The sequence below is a fragment of the Pogona vitticeps genome, chromosome 2 (assembly GCF_051106095.1).
Source record: "Pogona vitticeps strain Pit_001003342236 chromosome 2, PviZW2.1, whole genome shotgun sequence".
Taxonomy (NCBI): Eukaryota; Metazoa; Chordata; class Lepidosauria; order Squamata; family Agamidae; genus Pogona; species Pogona vitticeps.
In genome coordinates, this window is record NC_135784.1 from 141,795,842 (window position 1) to 141,816,894 (window position 21,053).

Genomic DNA, 21,053 nt, shown 5'->3' on the forward strand with positions numbered 1-21,053 from the left:
GAGTTGATTTAAATTTGTGACCTGGGAGAAAGTTCTTTCCTCCTTTCACTGTCTCCACTGAACAGGCTGAAGAGGAAAACCTCTCCAGGCAGTCAAAGACCCTGGTTGTTTTGGTCTATAGTCACATGAAGAGACTCCTTCTCTAGCAGAGACTTTTGCGCTCTCTCTATAAAAACAGTGACAGTTTGGGGGTGGGGGATTGGGGAGGCTAGAGTTTTCCCCCCTGTTCAGATAGTTCTATGCCTGAATAGGACCACTGTAGTAATAATATTTTGAGCAGTACTTTTTCTAATGTTGAGGTAATCTTTATGAGTGACAGTATTAAAAGAAAGCCACAAACAAGAAAAACTGAGAAATAGGGCCGGCTGATGGTTCGGTTCATGAAACATTTTGGGAATCCCATTCTGCCGAAGCAAAAGGAAGCACCAAACTTTTTTCCCTCTTGGTGCATCGTTTTGTTTGGCCAAATGTGGGGGAATGCTTCTCCCCAAAGTTGTTAAGCTGTTGACTGATTCTTCAGTGTAGAGAAAACTCTCCTGGATGACGTCACAGCTGCTTCTGAGAGGGGGAGTCGCCACCATTCTTCCTCTTTTTCATAGGTGATAGAGAGCTTGCTTAATTGCATTTCGCTAGGCCAATCCTAAAGGCATGATGTAACTATTGCCTTATCTGAACCCTGTAACCCAGACCTGGGCAAAGTGCGGCCTGAGGGCCATATACGGCTCGTGAGCCGCTCCTGTCCAGCCTGCCAGACATCAAAACCATTGATAGCTTTTTCTCTAAATTTGATCAGTTGCTTCTCTTTAACATACCGCAAAAAACCTCTTTAGTATTTGTGAAGTTTAACAAGTTTGTTTTTATTTTAATCATAACATCACTGTTTCATTTTATTTTTAAGTAAAGTTGGTTCGGTCCCCGAACACAATTCAGATTTTTCACGTGGCCCCCCTATAGAAATTAATTCCCCACCCCTGCTGTAACCTATCTGTATACTGTCACTATCTGTGAGCTTGTAATGTTAAAATAAAAGCACAGTCCTCCTGGGGGCAGGGCAGAATCGGTTGGGCAAAGATCATTGGGAGATCAGTCTTCTCATTCTGCTTCCTTGACTAGTCGCCCACCAGGAGCACTGCTGGCAGACATCCCTGTATGTGTGGCTGACTTCTTTAACCTCTATTTCTAAGAGACTTTTTGCTATAGTAATTATCTGGTGATCACCACAAAGCCCATCAGTCTAAGTTCGTGACTCCAACAACCAAAGGAGACGCTCTTGCCCATCCCCTTCCCACTGCCCCCATCACCTCCCTAGGGGGTCAGGCCCCTGCCCCATCCTCAGAGGCAATGGGCCTGGGTTTCCCTTCCCAGTGCCCAGCCTGTTGCCTCTAATCTGCCTGCCACCCAGCTGATAGGTGGGCGCTGAAGAAGTGGGTCCAGCCCCAGGAAGGGAAATTGGGCCCACCGCCTCTGTGAATGGTGGAGATGGCAGAATAGGCAATGGCGGTGGCATGTGGGTAGCACAGGCAGTGGGCGGGCAGGCGGCAGAGGAGGCAGAAGGTAGTAACAGATAGGTTCCCTGGGCACAAACTGGAAAAACGAACCGCAAACCAGTTCATTTTTCTGAGGGTTCATGGCTAACCATAAGCCACCAGTTTTCCAGGTCATGCCCATCTCTACTGAAAACATGAGAATTTATTACCCCTTGACTGCTTTCTTTTGGTAGCATTTACTGCATTTTTCTGTTATGTTGCATATAATACATTTGAAATGTCCCTGGGGAGAAATTGTATACCTGCATGAAGAATTGAAACAAAAGTCACATTCATTTGTATTCTTTATTATTTGTTGGAAGGTTTCTTTAGATTCTGTCTTGTGGCTGTCCATCCCAGAGAGTCATGGTGGTCAATTGGAGACACGGCAGTATTCTCTGGAAGAGCTCAGAGAATTGATGAACAAGCTGATGCTAATGTCTGGAAAGGTAGAACAAAGTGCAGAAGTGGACAGGTTTTCAGAGGTAAGCTTTAAGTTGAACTTTTCTTTGTCTTTTTTAAATAGTCCTGGAGCGTAACTGGTTCACAAGCTACATTTTCTATGATTGTCTAAGTAATCTTTGGCTTGCAGCTGTACAGGCTAAAAATCATCCTCGTGAAAGCATCAGGGTGCACACAGTGGGTTAAAGAATGCTACCGTGCACAGTTGGAGAAAAAAGGTAACCATATTTGCAAGAGGGCATCGCATGTAAGGAAGAAACAAGCAGGATTTTGATGATCATAATACAGTGGTGCCTCGCTTGATGAGTATAATTCGTTCCATTGAAATCAATGTTAAGCTAAATCCTCATCAAGCGAAACGAAAAAGCCCATTGAAATGCATTGAAAACCAGTTCAATGCGTTCCGATGGGCTAAATACCTTAGCGTCCAGCGAAGATCCTCCATAGGGCGGCCATTTTCAGTGCCTGTAAAGTGAGGAATCCATCCTAAAGCACAGTGGGGAGCCATTTAGCACAGCGGGCAGCCATTTTAGAGCCGCCGATCAGCTGTTTTAGAATCATCGTCTAGCGAAAAAATCAGTTCCCGAAGCAGGGAACCGATCATCGTCAAGCAAATTTTCCCTATAAAACCTCATTGTAAAGCAGATTCATTGTTTAATGAGGTAATCGTTAAGCGAGGCACCACTGTACAAAATGATGTATGGTGGGAGGATGCTTTGAGTGGTCATATATGAATTACTCAGATGGACCTCTGCCTCTGTGCAGAGGATCATCCAGAACGCTTTGAGCCTGGGTTCTTTAGGCAGGAAACCCCACTCTACTCATCTATGGTGCTTTATCTGGTGCATATCTGCTTGAGCTTCTCAGGTCTTTTTATTTTTATTTTTTTGTCTGCTGCCAGAGTGACATCATTAGTAACTCTCTCTTTCTCTCTCTCCTAAGTTTCTTTAAAAAAAATCTTTCCTTGTTCTCAATCTTCTCTTTATGCCATATTTCTTTCTTTGCGGGATTTGGTCACTGATTTTACCATGTTGTTCAAAAAGCTTTGGATTGATTATGCCTTGCCTTCACAAATATATAAGCTAAGATAACAATTGAATCTTCCTTCTTAGCGTGGCCTACAGATGGTCTATGTTATTATTGTTGTTATTGTTAAATCATGGGACATTTTTAAAGGATGTCCCAAAAGATATATTCATTTTCCACCCCTGCCCCAGCAATGTATAACCAACCATATTTTGAAAAAAAGTTTCATGATCTGTTTCATAATTTGGGGATTAGAATAGTCTCCAAATAGTTGTAGGTTTTTCGGATTTGGCCGTGTTCTGAAGATTGTCCTTCCTAACGTTTTGCCAGTCTCTGTGGCTGGCATCTTCAGAGGACTGGAGTCAGAACCCTGTCTGTGCTGTGGTGCAGTTTTGTGGGATAGTTGAATATTAAAACCTACAACAACCATTGGATCCTGGCCGTGAAAGCCTTCGAAAATGCAATCTCCAAATAATTTGAATGTCACGAAACAGAACAGTAATGATAAGAAACGCAATTCTTGGTGTGCTATCTTTATGTTTGGTACCTCTGTGTTTAATTGCATGCACTTCCTTGTTCATATTGATGGCTCTGCTACTTTTTATTGTTATTATTTCGTTGAATGTCATGTCATTTATATAGATATAATTTTTTTGCAAGGCAATGTGAAAATTCTATTTCAAGCTGAAAGATGGAATAAAGATTTTTGAAGATTCCTAGAGCCTCTACTGGTGCTCTTTTGTGTCTAACCAAACAGGGCTTGCAAAGATGTGTTTTAGCCATGTAATAGATTGACTGTAGCTAAGATGTGGTTTGTACCTGTTGTTACAGTTCATCCTATGCTGTGCTTGTTTGTTCTGTGCCCAGGTATTTTCTGGTGTCCAAAGACTTGCACTATCCTTCATAGACCTTTATTCTGCTGGAAATAAGCTCTTCCGATCTTGGATGGCTAATATATATTGCTCACCTCAGAGTGAGTTTTGTATCGAAATAGACTTCAATTTGAATACTAACTCTTGCCTTCTTGGAAATGGAGAAGTGATCAAAGTTCTCCCAGAGATATGCCGGAAGATGGAAAGTTTTCTGGAGAGATGGAACCGCTTCATATCTGAAAAGCGATCTCAGTACTTTTACCTGAATTACTACACAGCTGAACAGCTTGTATTTCTGTGTAAGGAGCTTGGTTCAGAGAGCCCCACTGAGGCCGCCCTTATGATGCTGTCCTTCATAAAGCAGAACTGCAGCAAAAAAGAAGCTCAGGTCTCCAGACAGGTGGTATCTAGAAAACCCAAGAGGAGTTTTGTTGATCTTTTTGGTGAAGTGGAAATGGAGAGAGAGTTGACAGCACAGCTGGAATGTATCTGGGAGTCCTACATGGAAAATATAGGCTCATTCCTTCCAGGCTACTTGGACATTGAATCCCTTGGCGTTTACCTGAACAGACTGGCTGATTTGGAGAGGAGGAGTGTTACAAGAACATTACCACCAGGTCTTCATACTGGCAGGCCCAACCTCATTCTCTGTCCTCGTTCTGAAATTCTGGCTTCAGCACTGGCTGTCTACATGAATAGTCCTGGGGAGATGCTACCCTCTTATGATGAGGTCCTGCTGTGCACACCTCACACCAGCTTTGAGCAGGTGGCACTGTTTTTGAGAAGGTGCCTCACGCCAGGGTGCAAGGGCAGGAAGATTTACACCTTGTTGTTTGCAGATGAATTAAGCTATGATGTTGGCTACAGGTCCGAGGAATTGTTCCAGAGCCTTCATTTAAAGTATAAGGATGATTATTGTCTAGTGATCCTCTGCAACTGTGAGAGAGAGCACTGCTATGTCCCTTCTGTCTTCAGTCAATACAAAGTTCACATGATCCCTCACCAGCCGCTAAGTCACATTCAGAGTTACCTTGGGAATCATTATAGAGTCATGCAACCTGATAATTCCTCTGGTATCTTCAAGGATCAGATGTGCGTTGGCATTGTATCTTCCAAAAGAGCTGGCGTAGGTAAGGGAACTAAACCAAATTGAGTCCTACATCTTGATCTCAGAGTATTTAGGCCCAGTTTGGTGATTACACCTAAACCACTGGTGGGCAACTTGCATCCTTACCAATGCTGTTGGACTACAGCTTCCATCATACCTAGCCAGAATAGCCAAACATAAGGGGAAATTAGAGTTTCAGTCCAGCAGTTTCTGGAGGATGGCAAGCAACACCCCTACAATACACCATAGTTGATTGTGACAAAAAATGAACTTCAGTAAGCCCTTGGGCATGTACATGTGTTCTCCTCTCTCCTCCAGTGTGGCTGCCAGGAGGAGCTTGAAAGCTTTTACTTTGTTAAGGTTAAATGCCAGTTATTTCTGTTTCCTGAATTCTGTGGTTAACATTAAATGTAGCTTATTTGACAGAAACTAATTTGGAAATATATATGAAACAAGTTTGTTTAAGCAAGCCAGAATTATAATTATCTATATTTCAGGGTTCAGATAAAGCTTTGTTAATTAAAACTGGTAGTAGAAGGTTCTGAATTCCTTGCACCAAGCTAGAGCAGGAGAAGGGAGGGAGATGCATGTGCAAGTTTGAGATCTGTTACAAATAGTTCTCATTGGTCTAAATTGTAGTTTAGCATTGTGTCTTTAGCCTAAAATCTGCTGCTGAGAGGTTATTGTACCATATATATGGCCTCCAGTCTCCAGATACTGACAACATTCTTAGTGAAAATGTGTTACTGAAATCTCCAGTCTTCCTCCTCTCGTTTTTTGTGTGCATTTCAGTTAATGGATTTTAACTTCCTTAATTTGTAACAAGCTGTTCTGTTGCTGGCTTTTGTTTCTATTTTAAATTTTAAAAAGCTCAGGTGCTTCAGACCAACTGAAGTGTTGGAGTTCTGAACCAAAGTTTGGATTCCATTCTTTTGCAACATTTATCTTTTGAGATAATCAAGAACGTTTTTCTTTGGGCCCTGATAAATCTAACCAAGAAAGAAACAAATGGTCATAACACAGTTTTGTATCAGCTCTGACTGGCATATGCTGGGATAGGGGGAGTCAGGTAGTGATATACAGTGGTGCCTCGCATTGCGACATTAATTCGTTCTAGCGAAATCGCTGTTGAACGAAAACGTCGCAATGCGAAATAAAAAAGCTCATAGAAATGCATTGAAACACGATTAATGCATTCCTGTGGGCTTAAAACTCACAGTTCAGCGGAGATCCTCCATAGCGCGGCCATTTCTGGTGCCTCTTAAGCGAGGAATCCGTCCCAGAAAACAGCGGGCGGCCATGTTTTTCCCCGGTGGCCATTTTGAAACCACTGATCAGCTGTGCGAAAATGGTCACTTTGCGATGATCGGTCATCGCAAAGCGAAAATACCCCATAGGGAACATTGCAAAGCAGTCGCGAAAGCGCTCGCAAAATCTTCGTCGCAAAGCGATTTTGTCGCTAAACAGAGCGATCGCTATGCGAGGCACCACTGAACTTAGTATCTGCACCAATAAGTGCATTAGAGTAATCCTACCCCACTACCTGTTCTTCCTACGTGTGTAATTAATTAATTAATTTATACCCCACCCATGTAGACCGAAGTCTACTTTGGTGGCTAGCAAGACATTCATAAAAATAACAACAGTGTTGATAGAAATAGGCCAAACTCTGGAGTTCTGTCTTAAATTAGTCTGGTGTGTTTTTATTTCTCTTCTGTGTCTTTTAATTTGACTTTGTTTATAAAAATAGGAAAATCTCTCTATGTAAAGAGGCTGCATGAGAAAATGGAAGCAAAAATGCAGAAGAAGGTGCCACTGATAACTATTCGACTGATAGATTCCTGTGTGGATGAAGGAAAAGTACTGAAGTCTCTCCTTCCATTTCTACACCATAAATACCAGAAGCAGCCAGTGATATTTCATTTTGATATCACTTCTTCAGTGAGTATACTCCAGTATTGATGTAAGCTGTTCACTCGTTGCAATCAATATACTCAATAAGATATTTTATTAGTAGAGATTTTTGTAATTCATAAATTACTGAGGAGAAGAGATATCTCTCTTCGCTGAATTATTGCATTTCATTATTCTCTTAGGTACAGACTGGAATTTCAGAATTTTTGTTCAAGCTGTTAGTTTTACACTACCTGGCAGATACTGATGGAAAACTCTGGCTGCGGAACCAGTATCACTTGTATGTTGTCGAAATTCTTGAAGCATCTCCATCACAAAAAAACCAAACTAGATCTGTGAGTACCCATGGATATTCTCTCACATATTCTTAATTTGCTAGTATTAAATAGTTTATAATCCATAGAATCCTATTACAGAATTTCTATTTGATTGCTTACTGTAGGCCTCACAGAACTCCCACGGGCATTTTTGAGGGCCCCCAGCCACCTACACATGCTTCTTCCCGAAAGTCAAAACATTTTAAAACAAAATTGCAGAGAAATTCACCTTGTACCCTCTAAGAGGCATTGAGCCTCTTTTCTCATGTTTTGAGGGGCCTCTTGGGCTCCATATCCTCCCATAATTCTAACTTAAAACACTTTCAAAAACACATAACAGATGAACATTAGGGGTAGAAAGCACTGCAACCCTCTGTGACGCATGAATGAATCTGACGGTTGTTCACCAGTGGGTGAGGAGATTCAGATCAGGAGCTCCTCTCCTTCCTTTCCAATTCAAGGCTGTTTGGTCACAAGCCAGAATTATTTGGCCATCTTGTAATCATGATGACACACTATGAGGGCAGGGGGCCAAATGTTGAAGAAATATATACAAAATTACAAAGAGAGGGTAAGATAAGCTGCAAATACTTTGCGACTTCTGTTCTTATATCCCTCAGGTTTGTGCCAGCCAGAGCTGGGAGTAGGATGAGACTTAACCTGGCAGAACAGTTCCTTTCTCTTAAAAATCCATCACTCATTCTAAAGTTGGGGGCAATAGTTATCTATGCCAGTTATGGTCTAGCATGGCCAAGTGACACCCTCTCCTTAGTAACCCTACATCAATGAGAACTTGGATCTAGTGGATACAGAGAGACTTCATTTGGGGCCCTTGTTTTAGCTACCACTGGCAGAACTGAGTCCCCAGAACAGATGGGGATTCTGCATTTGCAGAGCTCCCTTTAAACTAAAAAAGTGTGCCTCCACTTTTCTGTAGATACAGAGGTTAGGATTGCGCTGCATTATTTTTAATCTGTGCCCTTTATTTATATATTACGGGATTTTATTAGTAAATTTATATTGAATAACATTTCTGATTGGCTTAACTACATGAAGAGCATGTCCATTGTATGAGTTGTGGGATATTTTCTGGTCTAAATGTAAGTTTCAGTTTATTGTGGGGGGTACAAAGCGTCTTCTATCCAGAGCCAGAAAATAAAGTGGAACAAAAGAAAAATAGATTTAAATAAAAGGGAAGGTATATTTCTGAATCTTAATGAATTCCAAATATACCCTAACAGAAGAACTTTTCTCCAAATGGGACCAATTTAGTGAAAGCGGAACTGCTCCCCCATGGAGGAGGGGACAAGGAGGGATTATTAAAGTTTTGACTGTTTTCTTCTTTTTTGTGGCCTCTATGTATTCCCGCAAGGAGTGTTCTGCACCTGTGCAGACAGTCCTTCAGAATGTTCCAGAGCCCTAGCCTCATGTTACGTAACGCAAATCCCACCTCTGCACCTTTGCCCCTTTCTTTCTGCCGTGAAAGGAGGATGTCCTCAGCTTGCTTCGGAGCCTCTCTACTCTTCTCACAGTAGACATGCCTGAAATGACATATCACACGTCAGAGTGGCCCTGTTTAAGACAGTGTATTGTGATCCGGAGCAGGACAATTTGGGCGCCCAGGGGCAGCCTCGGTCTACTTCACAGTGGAGTCTGCAACAGAACATGACTCTTAGGGACTAAAATGGCCCATCTTAGCGTATGGCCGTTAGAAAACACTTTTGATTGAATAACTGTCTGCCTTTTAACTGACTTAATCAGTTAAATAAAAGCTAAATTAATGGGTTTATTACCTAAAATGGATGCATGTTAAGATTACTGTAGGCGGCACATGTGAAGTAAAATTTTAATAAAGAAATACTGTGCATCATTCTAGAAGAAAAATACTTTTTTGAATGTTTTCTCTTTATACCCTCTTATATAAAAACATTTAAACCAAACAGAGGCCTCAGAATATAAACATGAGTTATCATACTCACCCCAGTTGGAGTTCATCTTCACAGTGAACAGCTGATATGTACTTCAGTGCAGCTCCATGCAGTTTCTTACACAGAAGTAGCTTTTCTAACTGTTCTTCTAGAAAAGTGTGTCAGTTCTCAGTGTCCATCCACTCAACCTGAATAAAAGCATCTTCCTGGTGGCAAGGAACATTCTTTATGTGTTCCCTAGAGCATGGAAACCATAGTTGTTTTAAGTAACAGACTTAGCCCTCACCTTTGCTCAAAGTGTGTGCCGTAGTTCAGTAGGGGAGGGAAGACTGGAGGAGTAAAAGGACTTCCTTCCTCTCACCTTGTTTAAGGCTTTGGCTAACTACAGCAGGCTTGTTGCGATTTGTTTATCATAAATACTTCACTGTTGTACAATACTTGCCTTATGAATACTAAAACATTAAAATACTGTGGAAACATTGTAAGAGATATGAGGAAAGGAGAAATAAATGGCATCAATGAATCAAGTCTGTGATCATACAAGAATTTAATCTCCCCTCCTCCTTTTTTAGATTTTTCCAGGAATGAAATACAACTTCCTTGATGTATTCCCGAAAATAACCTGCAGACCTCCCAAGGAGGTACTAGAATGGGAAACCCAGGAGAAACCAAATCATGGCCCCTCAGACCCAGGCATAGATCAAGAAGTGTTCTGCAGTGAAGCTTTTCAGAGACCCTTCCAGTACTTAAGAAGATTCATCAGAGGAGTTAGTGTTGACACATTCCAGTATAAAAAACACTCAGTTGAAGGGACTCCAGCCGAATGCCTACAGCTGCTTCTGATTCATTGTGGAGTGATAGATCCTTCTTGGTCAGAACTGAGGAACTTTGCATGGTTCCTGAACCTTCAGCTGAGAAATTGTGAAACCTCAGTATTCTGTAACCTTGCTTTTATTCAGGATACTTTACAGGGCTTCAAAAACTTTGTGGTTGGTTTTATGATTTTAATGGCAAAGGATTTTGCAACACCATCCCTTAACATTTCTGATGAGAGCCCTGGGAGGCAGGTTTTTGCCATGGAAGGAGTCACAGAAGAAGACCTTGCTCCATTTCGTATTCGGAAAAAGTGGGAATCTGAACCACACCCATATATTTTCTTCAATGAGGACTCTGAATCCATGACATTCATTGGTTTTCACCTTCACCCCAATGCTAATGGTGGTATTGATGCTATCAATCCTTTGAATGGACGTGTCATCAAGAGCAATGTGATGACTGCTCAGCTATACCAAGGACTGGTCCTTCAGAAGGTTCCATTCAACATTGATTTTGATGCACTGCCCAGACATGAGAAAATCGAGAAACTTTGCATGGTTTTAGGAATTTCTTGGCCAATTGATCCTGATGAAACATATGAGCTCACAACAGACAATATATTAAAGATCCTTGCTATTGAGATGAGGTTCAGGTGTGGAATCCCTGTTGTCCTCATGGGAGAAACTGGCTGTGGAAAAACAAGGCTTATAAAATTCCTCTGTGAACTACGTAGGAGTGGTGCCACTGCTGATAACATGAAGCTGGTCAAAGTGCATGGAGGTACCACAGCAGATGCAATCTATGCCAAAGTCAAGGAAGCACAGGACATTGCCGTTAAAAATACACAGTATTATAATTTTGACACAATCTTATTTTTTGATGAAGCCAACACTACTGAAGCGATCAGCAGTATCAAGGAAATCTTGTGTGATCGCACAGTAGAAGGAAAGCCCTTGGCCCATAATTCAGGCTTGCAGATCATAGCTGCATGCAATCCTTATAGAAAGCATACAAACAGAATGATTGAGCGCTTGGAATCAGCTGGCTTAGGCTACCGTGTTAAGGCAGAGGAAACAAAAGATAAGCTTGGCTCCATTCCTCTTAGGCAGCTTGTGTATCGTGTCCATGCACTTCCCCCTAGTATGGTACCATTAGTGTGGGATTTTGGGCAGCTGAACAACTTCACTGAAAAACTGTATATACAACAAATTGTGCAAAGACTTACCAGGTCCATAGAAATGTCTGGCACTGAAATTCAGATGATAACTGATGTGCTTTTTGAGTCTCAGAAATATATGAGGAGAAGGAATGATGAATGCAGCTTTATCAGCCTCAGAGACGTGGAACGTTGCATAGAAGTCTTCAAATGGTTCCACAATCACAATGAACTCCTAATGAAACATCTGGAGAAGTATTTTGCAGAGAAAGGGGCTACTGAAGATTTCATCCCAAGAGACAAAATTGTTTGGTCCTTAGTTCTGTCAGTTGGTGTTTGCTACCATGCCTCTCTGGAAAAGAAACAAGGCTACCGAAGAGTAATCAGCAAAATCCTTCCAAAGCCATATGATAATGAAAAGGGAATTCTTGAAGAAATTGACTTAGTTCAGGACCTTTTTCTCAGTGGTGCACCTCTGAGGAAAACAATAGCAAAGAACCTGGCACTGAAGGAAAATGTTTTCATGATGGTTATCTGCATTGAACTTAAAATCCCTTTGTTCCTAATTGGAAAACCTGGCAGCTCAAAATCCCTTGCCAAGACCATTGTGGCTGATGCCATGCAAGGCCATGCAGCATATTCTGAACTCTATAAAGATTTGAAGCAGATCCATTTGGTGTCTTTTCAGTGCAGCCCACACTCTACCCCTGAAGGAATCATAAGTACTTTCAAGCATTGTGCTCGCTTCCAAGAAGGAAAGAACCTGAAGGAGTATGTCTCTGTTGTAGTGTTAGATGAAATTGGCTTGGCTGAAGACTCCCCGAAAATGCCTCTGAAGACCCTTCACCCACTCCTGGAAGATGGATGTGTTGATGATGACCCACTCCCTTATAAAAAAGTGGGCTTTATCGGGATATCTAATTGGGCTCTGGATCCAGCCAAGATGAATCGGGGCATCTTTGTCTCTCGTGGGGATCCCAGCAAGGAGGAACTCATAAAAAGTGCAAAGGGTATTTGCTCTTCAGAACGTGCTGTCCTCCAGAAAGTTGAGCGTTTTTTCCATATCTTTGCAAATGCCTATGGAGAGATCTGCAAGGCACAAAGTAAGGAATTCTTTGGGCTGCGTGACTACTACAGCCTCATAAAAATGACATTTGCTTTGACAAAAAAAACTAAAAGAACTCCAGCTCCTCGTGAGATAGCAGAGGTAATTCTCCGCAGTTTCAGTGGGAAAACAGATGTTGAGGCCTTGAACATTTTTATGTCTAAGATCCCAGAGAAAGGAGATGTAAACTGGGAGGATGTCAGTACAATTGATCTTGTTAAGCAGAACATTTACAGTGACTACCAAGATGGTGAATGCAGGTACCTGCTAGTATTAACAGAAAATTATGCAGCACTTCAGATTCTCCAGCAGGTTTTTTTCAAAGGTACACAGCAGCCAGAGATTATTTTTGGTTCCAGTTTCCCTAAAGACCAGGAATATACCCAGATCTGCAGAAACATCAATCGAGTGAAGATGTGTATGGAGACTGGGCAGATGGTAATTCTTCTCAACCTGCAGAATCTTTATGAAAGCCTCTATGATGCCCTGAACCAGTATTATGTCCAGCTTGCTGGTCAAAAGTATGTTGACTTGGGTTTGGGGACCCATCGTGTAAAATGCAGAGTCCATCCTAAGTTCCGGTTGATTGTCATTGAGGAGAAAGAAGTGGTATACAATCAGTTCCCTATTCCTCTGATCAACAGGCTTGAAAAACACTGCCTGGATATCAATACTGTGTTAGACAAGTGGCAAAAACAAATTGTGGAGGAATTGAAGGCATGGGTCCACGACTTCACAGCTGTTGAAACAGAAAAACATTTCATGGGCCAGCAGAAGTATACTCCTTCTGATGTTTTCGTTGGCTACCATTCTGACACCTGCGCCTCAGTTGTCCTGCAGGTGACAGAGAAAGTGAAAATGGAATGTCATTCTCAGGAGCTAATGCAAAAAGTAAAAGAACAGGCCAAACTAGTATTGCTGAACTGTGCAACGCCAGATTCTGTAATCCGTCTTGGCAATTCACAACTGGGTTCCTTTCAGGCCGATGACTTGGCTAGAGTTTACTTCCAACAGCACCAACACACTTCTCTTGCAGATTTCCTCCATGTCTGCCTTGGCACTGAGCCGTTCGGTCGCACAGTCTTTACTGAGGTAAGTTTTTTGCCTCATAGCAAGTGTTAGTTGCCCTGAAAAGACAGCAAATAATTTATTACTTTTATTTGTTAATATGTATGCAGAGAGGTACAGCTAAAGATGGGAAGAGGTGCTTGGGTGATTTTTTTGCAGCCTGTGGCATTAAATAACTTGGCTATGCACCTTACATATTGGGGGTGGTGCCTCTGGTTATTCCACAGGAGAGACTCAAATATCTTGGGTAAATCTGGGACTCCCTATATATATATATTATTCATTTTTCCTGTGGATACTGTATCAATTATACTCAGTAAAATGCTAGGCAGTTAGGATCCGAGTACTGGTTGAAGAACTTACTCTTTACAAATGCCTGTTTCTTGAGCTACAGGTCTCTTGGAAGTTGGCTGAGGCATTGGATTACAAATTCTTCACTGTCAGCAGTGGGACTGTGAAGAGTTTGTAGTTCAAGGCATCAGAAAATAAGTGGAAATCCTAGAATAACGAAGTTGGAAGATGCCTATAAGGCCCTTTTTAAAAAAAGCCTGTAATGGATAACTGCTGGATATCCTGGACAGAAATGGGTTTGAACCACTGAACTGGCAATTCATGGCAGTTTGTGTTTTGTCTGAACAGGTGTTAAGGCGCTTCCCAGCTCTGCCTCCTCCAGCAGGTGCCCACTCAGAGGCAGTGCCTGGAGGAAGCGAGGCAGGGAACCCCCTGGGGTGCTGCCTCTGAGTGGGTGCCTGCTGGAGGAGGTACAGCTGGGAAGTTTGTGCCCATCTCTAATCCTAGGATCAATTTTGCCCTGAAGTGGACCTTTGCCGTTACATATACATATTGTAGGGAGGGGGAAATCTTTTTTCGGAAGTCTTTTGTGAGCTGCCATTTTCCATGTAAATGTAATCTTCCCTGGAGCTGTTTTTATGGCAGACATTTTTTAGAGACTGACCTCTTTCTACCAAAAATAAAGGGAGGGAGGGAGGGACTGTGACAAACCTCCCTTTGCTTTGTCACTTGGCTATTTACATAAAGGTCTCTTTAAATCACCTCCAGAATAAATGCATTTTCTTCAGTAATCTTCTCCTATTTCCTCTCTTCCTCCGTCTGCTGCCACCAGCCTTCAGTTGCTCCCTTCACTCTGCCCCATAAAATACTCTCTACATAGCCAACCACCTTTCTGATATTGAATGCAGCACCACTCAGCTTGAATAGAACAAACCAGGATTCATTAAAATAATCATGTTACAAGAATGTTGTTTATTCCTTGCCTGTGAATTCATTCAGTCCCTGTCTCTTTTACCTCTTCCTTGCCTCAGTCTCTGTCAGACTGGCCCCTCTGACTTCTCTCTTAGGCCCCCAGACTCTAAAAACACCCTCTTCCCAGCCTCTCCACACCGGACTGTTTTCTGTCTGACTCCAGACTGCCTCACACGTGCCAGGCACCCTCCTTGTCTAGTTTACCTCCCAGCCAATCAGAGCCATTCTTACCAAGGTTCCGTGCGCCACACTTACCCTCTCCCATCCCATACTTAACCAAACTATATAAACAACACATTCAAATATTAGGCATCACAGGGTGAGCTTATATTTAAGGGGGCAAATTAGGCTCCAGATGTTTTTCATTCACACATAAGTGTGTGTGTGTGTGTTTGTTTGTTTGTTTGTTTGTCAGGTGCTGACTGCAGTTTTTTATGGGGTTACATAGACAGTTACAGTCACCTGAAGCATCTTTCAGATCTTTTCTGGTCCCTAGAGCCAAGACACAAAGCATAGTTTTACGCATCCTTGAGGGCTTTTGTGTACAGTGGACCCTTGACTTACAGACGGCTTGACTTACAGACTTTTTGAGTTACAGACTTCTCTGGCCGCAAAATTTAGGTTTGACTTGCAGCCTGAGAATTGACTTACAGACCAGAAAAAAACCAAAATGGAACAAAAACGGCCTGTTACGGGATTAATCGGTTTTCAATGCACTGTAGGTCAATGGAGACTTGACCTACAGACTTTTTGACTTGAGAACCGCCTTCCAATATGGATTAAGTTCTCAAGTCAAGACCCCTAATTGCATCTGTGTTATCACGGAGGTGATTAACACAGATGCCGCCGCCAATGGTCAGTAAAATACAAAATGTATCATTGCCTTTCTTTTCAAAAGTGTTGTGTTATTTGGAGTAGTTTGGCAGTCCTTGAAAATTTTATTCATGCTTGTCAGAGACATTTCCTTTTTTCTTTTCTGTTTTAGATCACGACTTTCTCCAGACTCTTGACAGCAGCAGACGCAGAAATTCTTGAGGCAGAAGTACAAGGCAAAATCAACAGCCTCCGAGTTCTATTTTTACAACAGTTTGACACAGAACATTCATTTTTAAAAGAAATTCGGTGAGTTACTGCCTTCCTTAACCTGGGAGAGTTGTAGATGAAAACATCTGTCAAGATGACATTTTGGAATGGAATGAAGGGCAAGTGAATTTTAGCAGTCTTCATAATTATACTTTAAGTTTTTGAGATCCATGGGAAGTGATATTGTCCTGTTTTAAACAGGTGGAAGTAGGTGCTTGTATCCGTATTTCCATGCAGGAGTGACAAAATGCATCTAACTGTTGATTTGTTTTCCAGAAATTTTCTTTATGCAACATATGGAAGTAAAATCCTGATTATTCAGACAGACTTTGAAAATGGATCTCTCAGTGCTCAACTTGTTGCCTCAGCCAAGTATGTTATAGATATATGTAAAGTATTTCCAGTCTCTTAATTGGAGTGGCATTAAATTGTCAGATTTAACAGTTATCACAAATGAAGTCTGATTTTTGCAAAATCCACTTCAGGCAAATGTGGGAAAGTATGCAGTTGGTGTATTGCTGTGTGTGTACCTAGTAGCTACCTTCATATTGTCTGTTGGAACCTGTTTTTGTGAATGCAGGCAGATCTACCTACAGCAATGTCATTGGTGTTCAAGTCTCCCAGTAATAATTCCATGGCTCCAGGTTGTGAGAATGGCTGAGAACTGCCTTTATTGTAACCAAGGAACCAAGACAAACAGGAACACTGCCCTTAATTCCCTCTCTTTTTGGAGGGTTGCATTCCATGCAGTACCACCAGCACCACACCGTGAATGTCCTGTTAGAACGGCAGGGTCTTCTTAGAGTCCTGGTCTCTCAAAGTGCAAGGGGAGGATATTTAATGCTGGGCAAAGGATACTGGTGCCCACTCCATTGCATCTCCTGGAGTTTCCTGCTAGTGAACAGCCATGCAAAAGGGCTGGGGTGTTTCACCATTACCAGTACTTTGTGTAGTTACTGGAAAATAAACCAAATGTCACCATGTCAGGAGGAGTCCAAAACACAGGATAAAGCACCTTCTGATGACACCTTAAGTTGCAACTACAGTAAGTCCGCTTGACCCAATAGAACTTACAGATGAGTTTAGTCACAAAATCCCCATTGGTTCAGTGGGCCTACTCTAGTTCAGCTTACTCTTCTTCTAAGTGACAGGGTTTTAACCACTGAAATGTGAAAATGTTGACTTTATGGAAGCTGCTTATGTTAGCAGGACAGACGTTTAGTCTCCTCTAAGAATGGATAAAAATTGCGACCCCCTGTTTCTTTTCCTGTGCAGGTATTCAGCTGTTAATGAAATCAGCAAAATTGACCTGAGTGAAGCCTCCGTGTTCGTGTTCTTCATCACTAAGCTGTCGCGAGTGAAAGGAGGAAATGCCTACGTGGGATTTCATGGAGGTACGAGTTCTTTCATACGAGGTTACAGAATGGAAAAGAGGCTTTCATCAGATTAGGAGTGCAGTTAGAATTCAGAAGTTTAATGGAATGATTCCCCCCCCCCATCTGCTTTCGAGGGTATAGAAAGCCAACATGCCATGGTAACTTCCTGTGACCCCTTGAAAAGAAGAGATAAAACCATGAATTCTGCTCCAGTACAAAACAGAGCCTGCTTGAACTGCTGGGTAGCTCAGTGGGAAGGGGACCCTGGCTGCGAAGCCAAAGGTTTGGAGTTCAGTTCCCCACTGAGCCTGCTTGACAGGGCCTGGACTCGATCCATAGGGTCCCTTCCAGCTCCGCAGTTCCAAGATTATTATTCAGCCATCATCAGTGTCCTGCCGTGAACAGCATCTTAGTTTGAGGTGGTGCTAGCAAATTTCATTTAGACAGCTAATGTGTAAAGGTTGCACACCCATGCATCTGTTTCATTGTCCTATGCTGGGAAGATGATGTAAGCCATGTAAGCATACTTAAATTCCAAGCTTGTTTGCTGTAGCTATATTTGTTGCTTACTCTAGGGGGCTCCAAACTCTTTTTTTACACTTACTGAGGAGTGAACACCTTGCTTTCAGGACCTCCGATGAACTTTGTAATTGGTTTAAACATCATATTTTCATTTTAAAACCAAACTGTACTGCTATATATTGCCTCTGCCTTCGAGTTATGTCCTCAGGGAAGATGAATAATGACAAATATACAGAATAATGATGTAAGCAACACAGTTATTCTCTATGCAAAAATACCTAGGATAGGGAGAAATGAAATGTATATTTATAAAAAGTCTATACTGAGCGTTAAAAATGGAGAAATGCAGTAAATCAAATTGCTCTTGTGGCAGGATTCTTAGTCTCTTTCATCAAAGGTATTAACTGGGTGGCAAAACAAGCTGTCATTTCCTAGTTTTAAATACTAAAAAAAAAAAAAAAATACCAGGGAACTTTTATTACAGTGCATGGAATCTGGAAGGACTGTACACCTTTGCTCATGTGTGTACTTTCAATATAATACACATATACAGTTAGGTACTAAGCTATTTATACAGTTAAGCAGAATATAACACAATTCATGTACAAAACTAAAAATAACTCTTTGTAATATTATTGGAAATGAATAATGGTAAATTTATAAACTATATACTATACAGCATCTTAAAAAGCAGAGACATCACCTTGCCAACAAAAGTCCGAATAGTCAAAGCTATGGTTTTTCCTGTCGTGATGTATGGAAGTGAGAGCTGGACTATAAAGAAAGCAGACCACCGAAGAATTGATGCCTTTGAATTGTGGTGCTGGAGGAGACTCTTGAGAATCCCCTGGACTGCAAGGAGAACAAACCTATCAATTCTAAAGGAAATCAACCCTGAGTGCTCACTGGAAGGAGAGATCCTGAAGCTGAGGCTCCAGTACTTTGGCCATCTCATGAGAAGAAAAGAGTCCTTGGAAAAAACCTTGATGTTATGAAAGTGTGACGGCAAGAGGAGAAGGGGACGACCGAGGATGAGATGGCTGGACAGTGTCTGCGAAGCAACCAACATGAATTTGACACAACTCCGGAAGGCAGTAGAAGATAGGAGGGCCTGGCGTGCTCTGGTCCATGGGGTCACAAAGAGTCGGACACGACTAAACGACTAAACAAACAAATACTAATTTAGCAAAAGCCTTCACATTTACAGACAAATGGGTCCTTGTGTTTAGTGCTACTAGAAATAAAACCTTTTCACCTGTTTCCTAAAATAACTTGAACAATATCTGAAGAGGAGAACCAGGCAAGAGCCTATTTGTTTGCATCAACTCTGTAGTTAACTTACCATAAATGATGGTTTAAAACCCTGTTTTACTCTTCCATGAACCACCCATAGGGGTTCAAACTATATTTTCTTAGGCTTTCTTAAATGCCCTCTTCCTATCTGTTGCCAGGGCTGTGGCAGTCTCTGCACATTGATGATCTAAGGAAATCGAGAGATATGGTTTCCGATGTAACCCTACTGAGAAGCATCACTATCAGCCAACTGTTTTCTGAAGACATGGGAGCCTCTGCAGAGAAACCTATGTGTAAGGATTTCAGTAAGCAGCTTTTGATGGTCTGTAGTCATTCCCAGCTGGCATCCCTAAAAAAATACCATCTGTATCGTTACAGCAATGATGATGGAGGGAGCGGAAGAAAAGGAAGAGGAGATGGAGGTAGAGGTATCAGCAACACCACGAGAAGGAACATTGACTGTAAGTTCTAGTCTTCTCCAGTTTTAACCATTCTCTTTGTTTCTTGGTAAAAAGATAAGAGCACTTCATATTTTGGGCTTAGAGTGATTCACATCCTCCCTTCTTAGTAGAGAACATTTGTATACAGCATTTGAATGATCAGAGTTGGGGGAGTATCTTTTTTTCATCCCTAGCCCCACTACTGTTTCAGAAAGCAGAAGACTCATGAGGGTCTGAGTCCCTTCCTGCTTTCGATTCAAACATGGTCCACAAATACACATAGTGCAACCCCCCACTTTTTTTTTTAATGCTGGCTGCCTATCCATGTCCACCAATCTGATATCTCCAGGCACGGCCTCTTCTTTTACTTCTACCTAGCCTCTGGTTTAGTTAAATACTGCCCCCTCCCCATATTCCAAATGCCTAAGATTCTTACTTACATTGGCTGAGGGATCTTTCTAGAGAATTTATGCCATGTATCTGGATCTCAAACCAACCTTGTTTCCTAAGGGGCACATTCCTAAATTTTGGGTGGGTGAGTAGAAGTCTAATTCTGATGGTCATTGGGAAAAACATAGGGGACTAAATTCTTTTTCTTTTTACTAGAGCCCTTTTGAAGCAGGGATGCATCAAGAAAAAATAATGATGCCTAGCTAGTCTCTTTGCTTTGTTAAGATCCTGGACTGAAATTTAAAAGCACTGAACACGTTCCTGAAATCTGCTTTTCTGCTATTAATGGGCTGGCAGATGATAGATAAGAGTTCAAGAGGAGTACTGGCAAAGACTGCACTTCGGGGTGGGATAATAATTAAGGTTGCACTTGTTAATTTTATTATGATTTCTCCCTCCTTTTCGCTGTAATTCTAGCACTGCCTCTCTGTCTATAACAGTGGTTGGTTCCCAACCTTGGGTCCCCAGATTTTCTTGGATGACATCTCCCAGAAATCCTGGCCAACATAAGTAGAGGTGAAGGCTTCTGGGAGTTTTAGTCCAGGAATATCTGGGGACCCAAGGTTGGGAATCACTGGTCTCTAATGATGTCCTGGTTTTCTTCCTTGGCTGCCTGTGATTGCTGAAAGCCCATACATTAACAAACCCTACTGCTTTCGTTATTTCTTTTTCTTTCTCCTGTGTTTCTACCAAGGGCCATTGCCATTGCCAGTCAACTACTTACAGGTTTGGGGTCATACTATGTCACTGTGCTGTCTCATCCTTTGTATTTGCTTACCACTGCTTCTTTTCCAACCAGCTAAAAGGAGTGGTTGTTGGCTATGTGAGGAATTTGATAACCAGTTCTCAAATGCTGGCGGACAGGCAAAGGTGCCACCGTAAGGCAGAAACTAATTGGTAATATCAGTTCCTGATTTGAAAAGGAAATGTGCGTGGGCATTCACCTGTGTGATTTCAGAAAACTTAATAGGCTTCTTTTCTTCTGCTGTGGCTGGAAAGAATGAAGTCTTGGACACCACTATCCTTATAAGGAGCTGTGTGCAAAGTGCTGTGGGAATGCTGAGAGATCAAAATGAGGGCGCCAGTCGTAGCACCAAAAGAATTGAAATTCTTCTTAGTCTCCTGTGTGAGGAAGATGACATGAAAGGTATGAATAACTACAAGCACTTAGTTCTGTAAAGTGGAAGATGTTTGAATACAAAACTCTCCTAGGATTTGTCCACGTTGTCCTACCTCTACAGGTCATGAACCCCACATTCTAAGGGATAGATATCAGGTTCATCTTTATTGTAAATGGCTTTGATATTTTTTTAATAATTCAATATTAG

The 21,053-nt window shown here is 41.8% G+C and overlaps 1 protein-coding gene across 2 annotated transcripts in view; it reads left to right on the forward strand.

Annotated features, from left to right (window-relative positions):
* Window positions 1-21,053, forward strand: part of RNF213 (ring finger protein 213) — a 155,775-nt gene that overhangs the window by 82,791 nt on the left and 51,931 nt on the right. For both annotated transcript variants that reach the window (XM_072990706.2, XM_078384278.1), the window contains 11 exons: window positions 1,850-2,011; window positions 3,882-5,016; window positions 6,745-6,935; window positions 7,091-7,243; window positions 9,726-13,322; window positions 15,547-15,683; window positions 15,921-16,016; window positions 16,920-17,038; window positions 18,994-19,128; window positions 19,214-19,296; window positions 20,725-20,872. In XM_072990706.2, coding sequence (XP_072846807.2) covers window positions 1,850-2,011; window positions 3,882-5,016; window positions 6,745-6,935; window positions 7,091-7,243; window positions 9,726-13,322; window positions 15,547-15,683; window positions 15,921-16,016; window positions 16,920-17,038; window positions 18,994-19,128; window positions 19,214-19,296; window positions 20,725-20,872 — 5,956 coding nt within the window. The remainder of the gene's footprint in view (window positions 1-1,849; window positions 2,012-3,881; window positions 5,017-6,744; window positions 6,936-7,090; window positions 7,244-9,725; window positions 13,323-15,546; window positions 15,684-15,920; window positions 16,017-16,919; window positions 17,039-18,993; window positions 19,129-19,213; window positions 19,297-20,724; window positions 20,873-21,053) is intronic.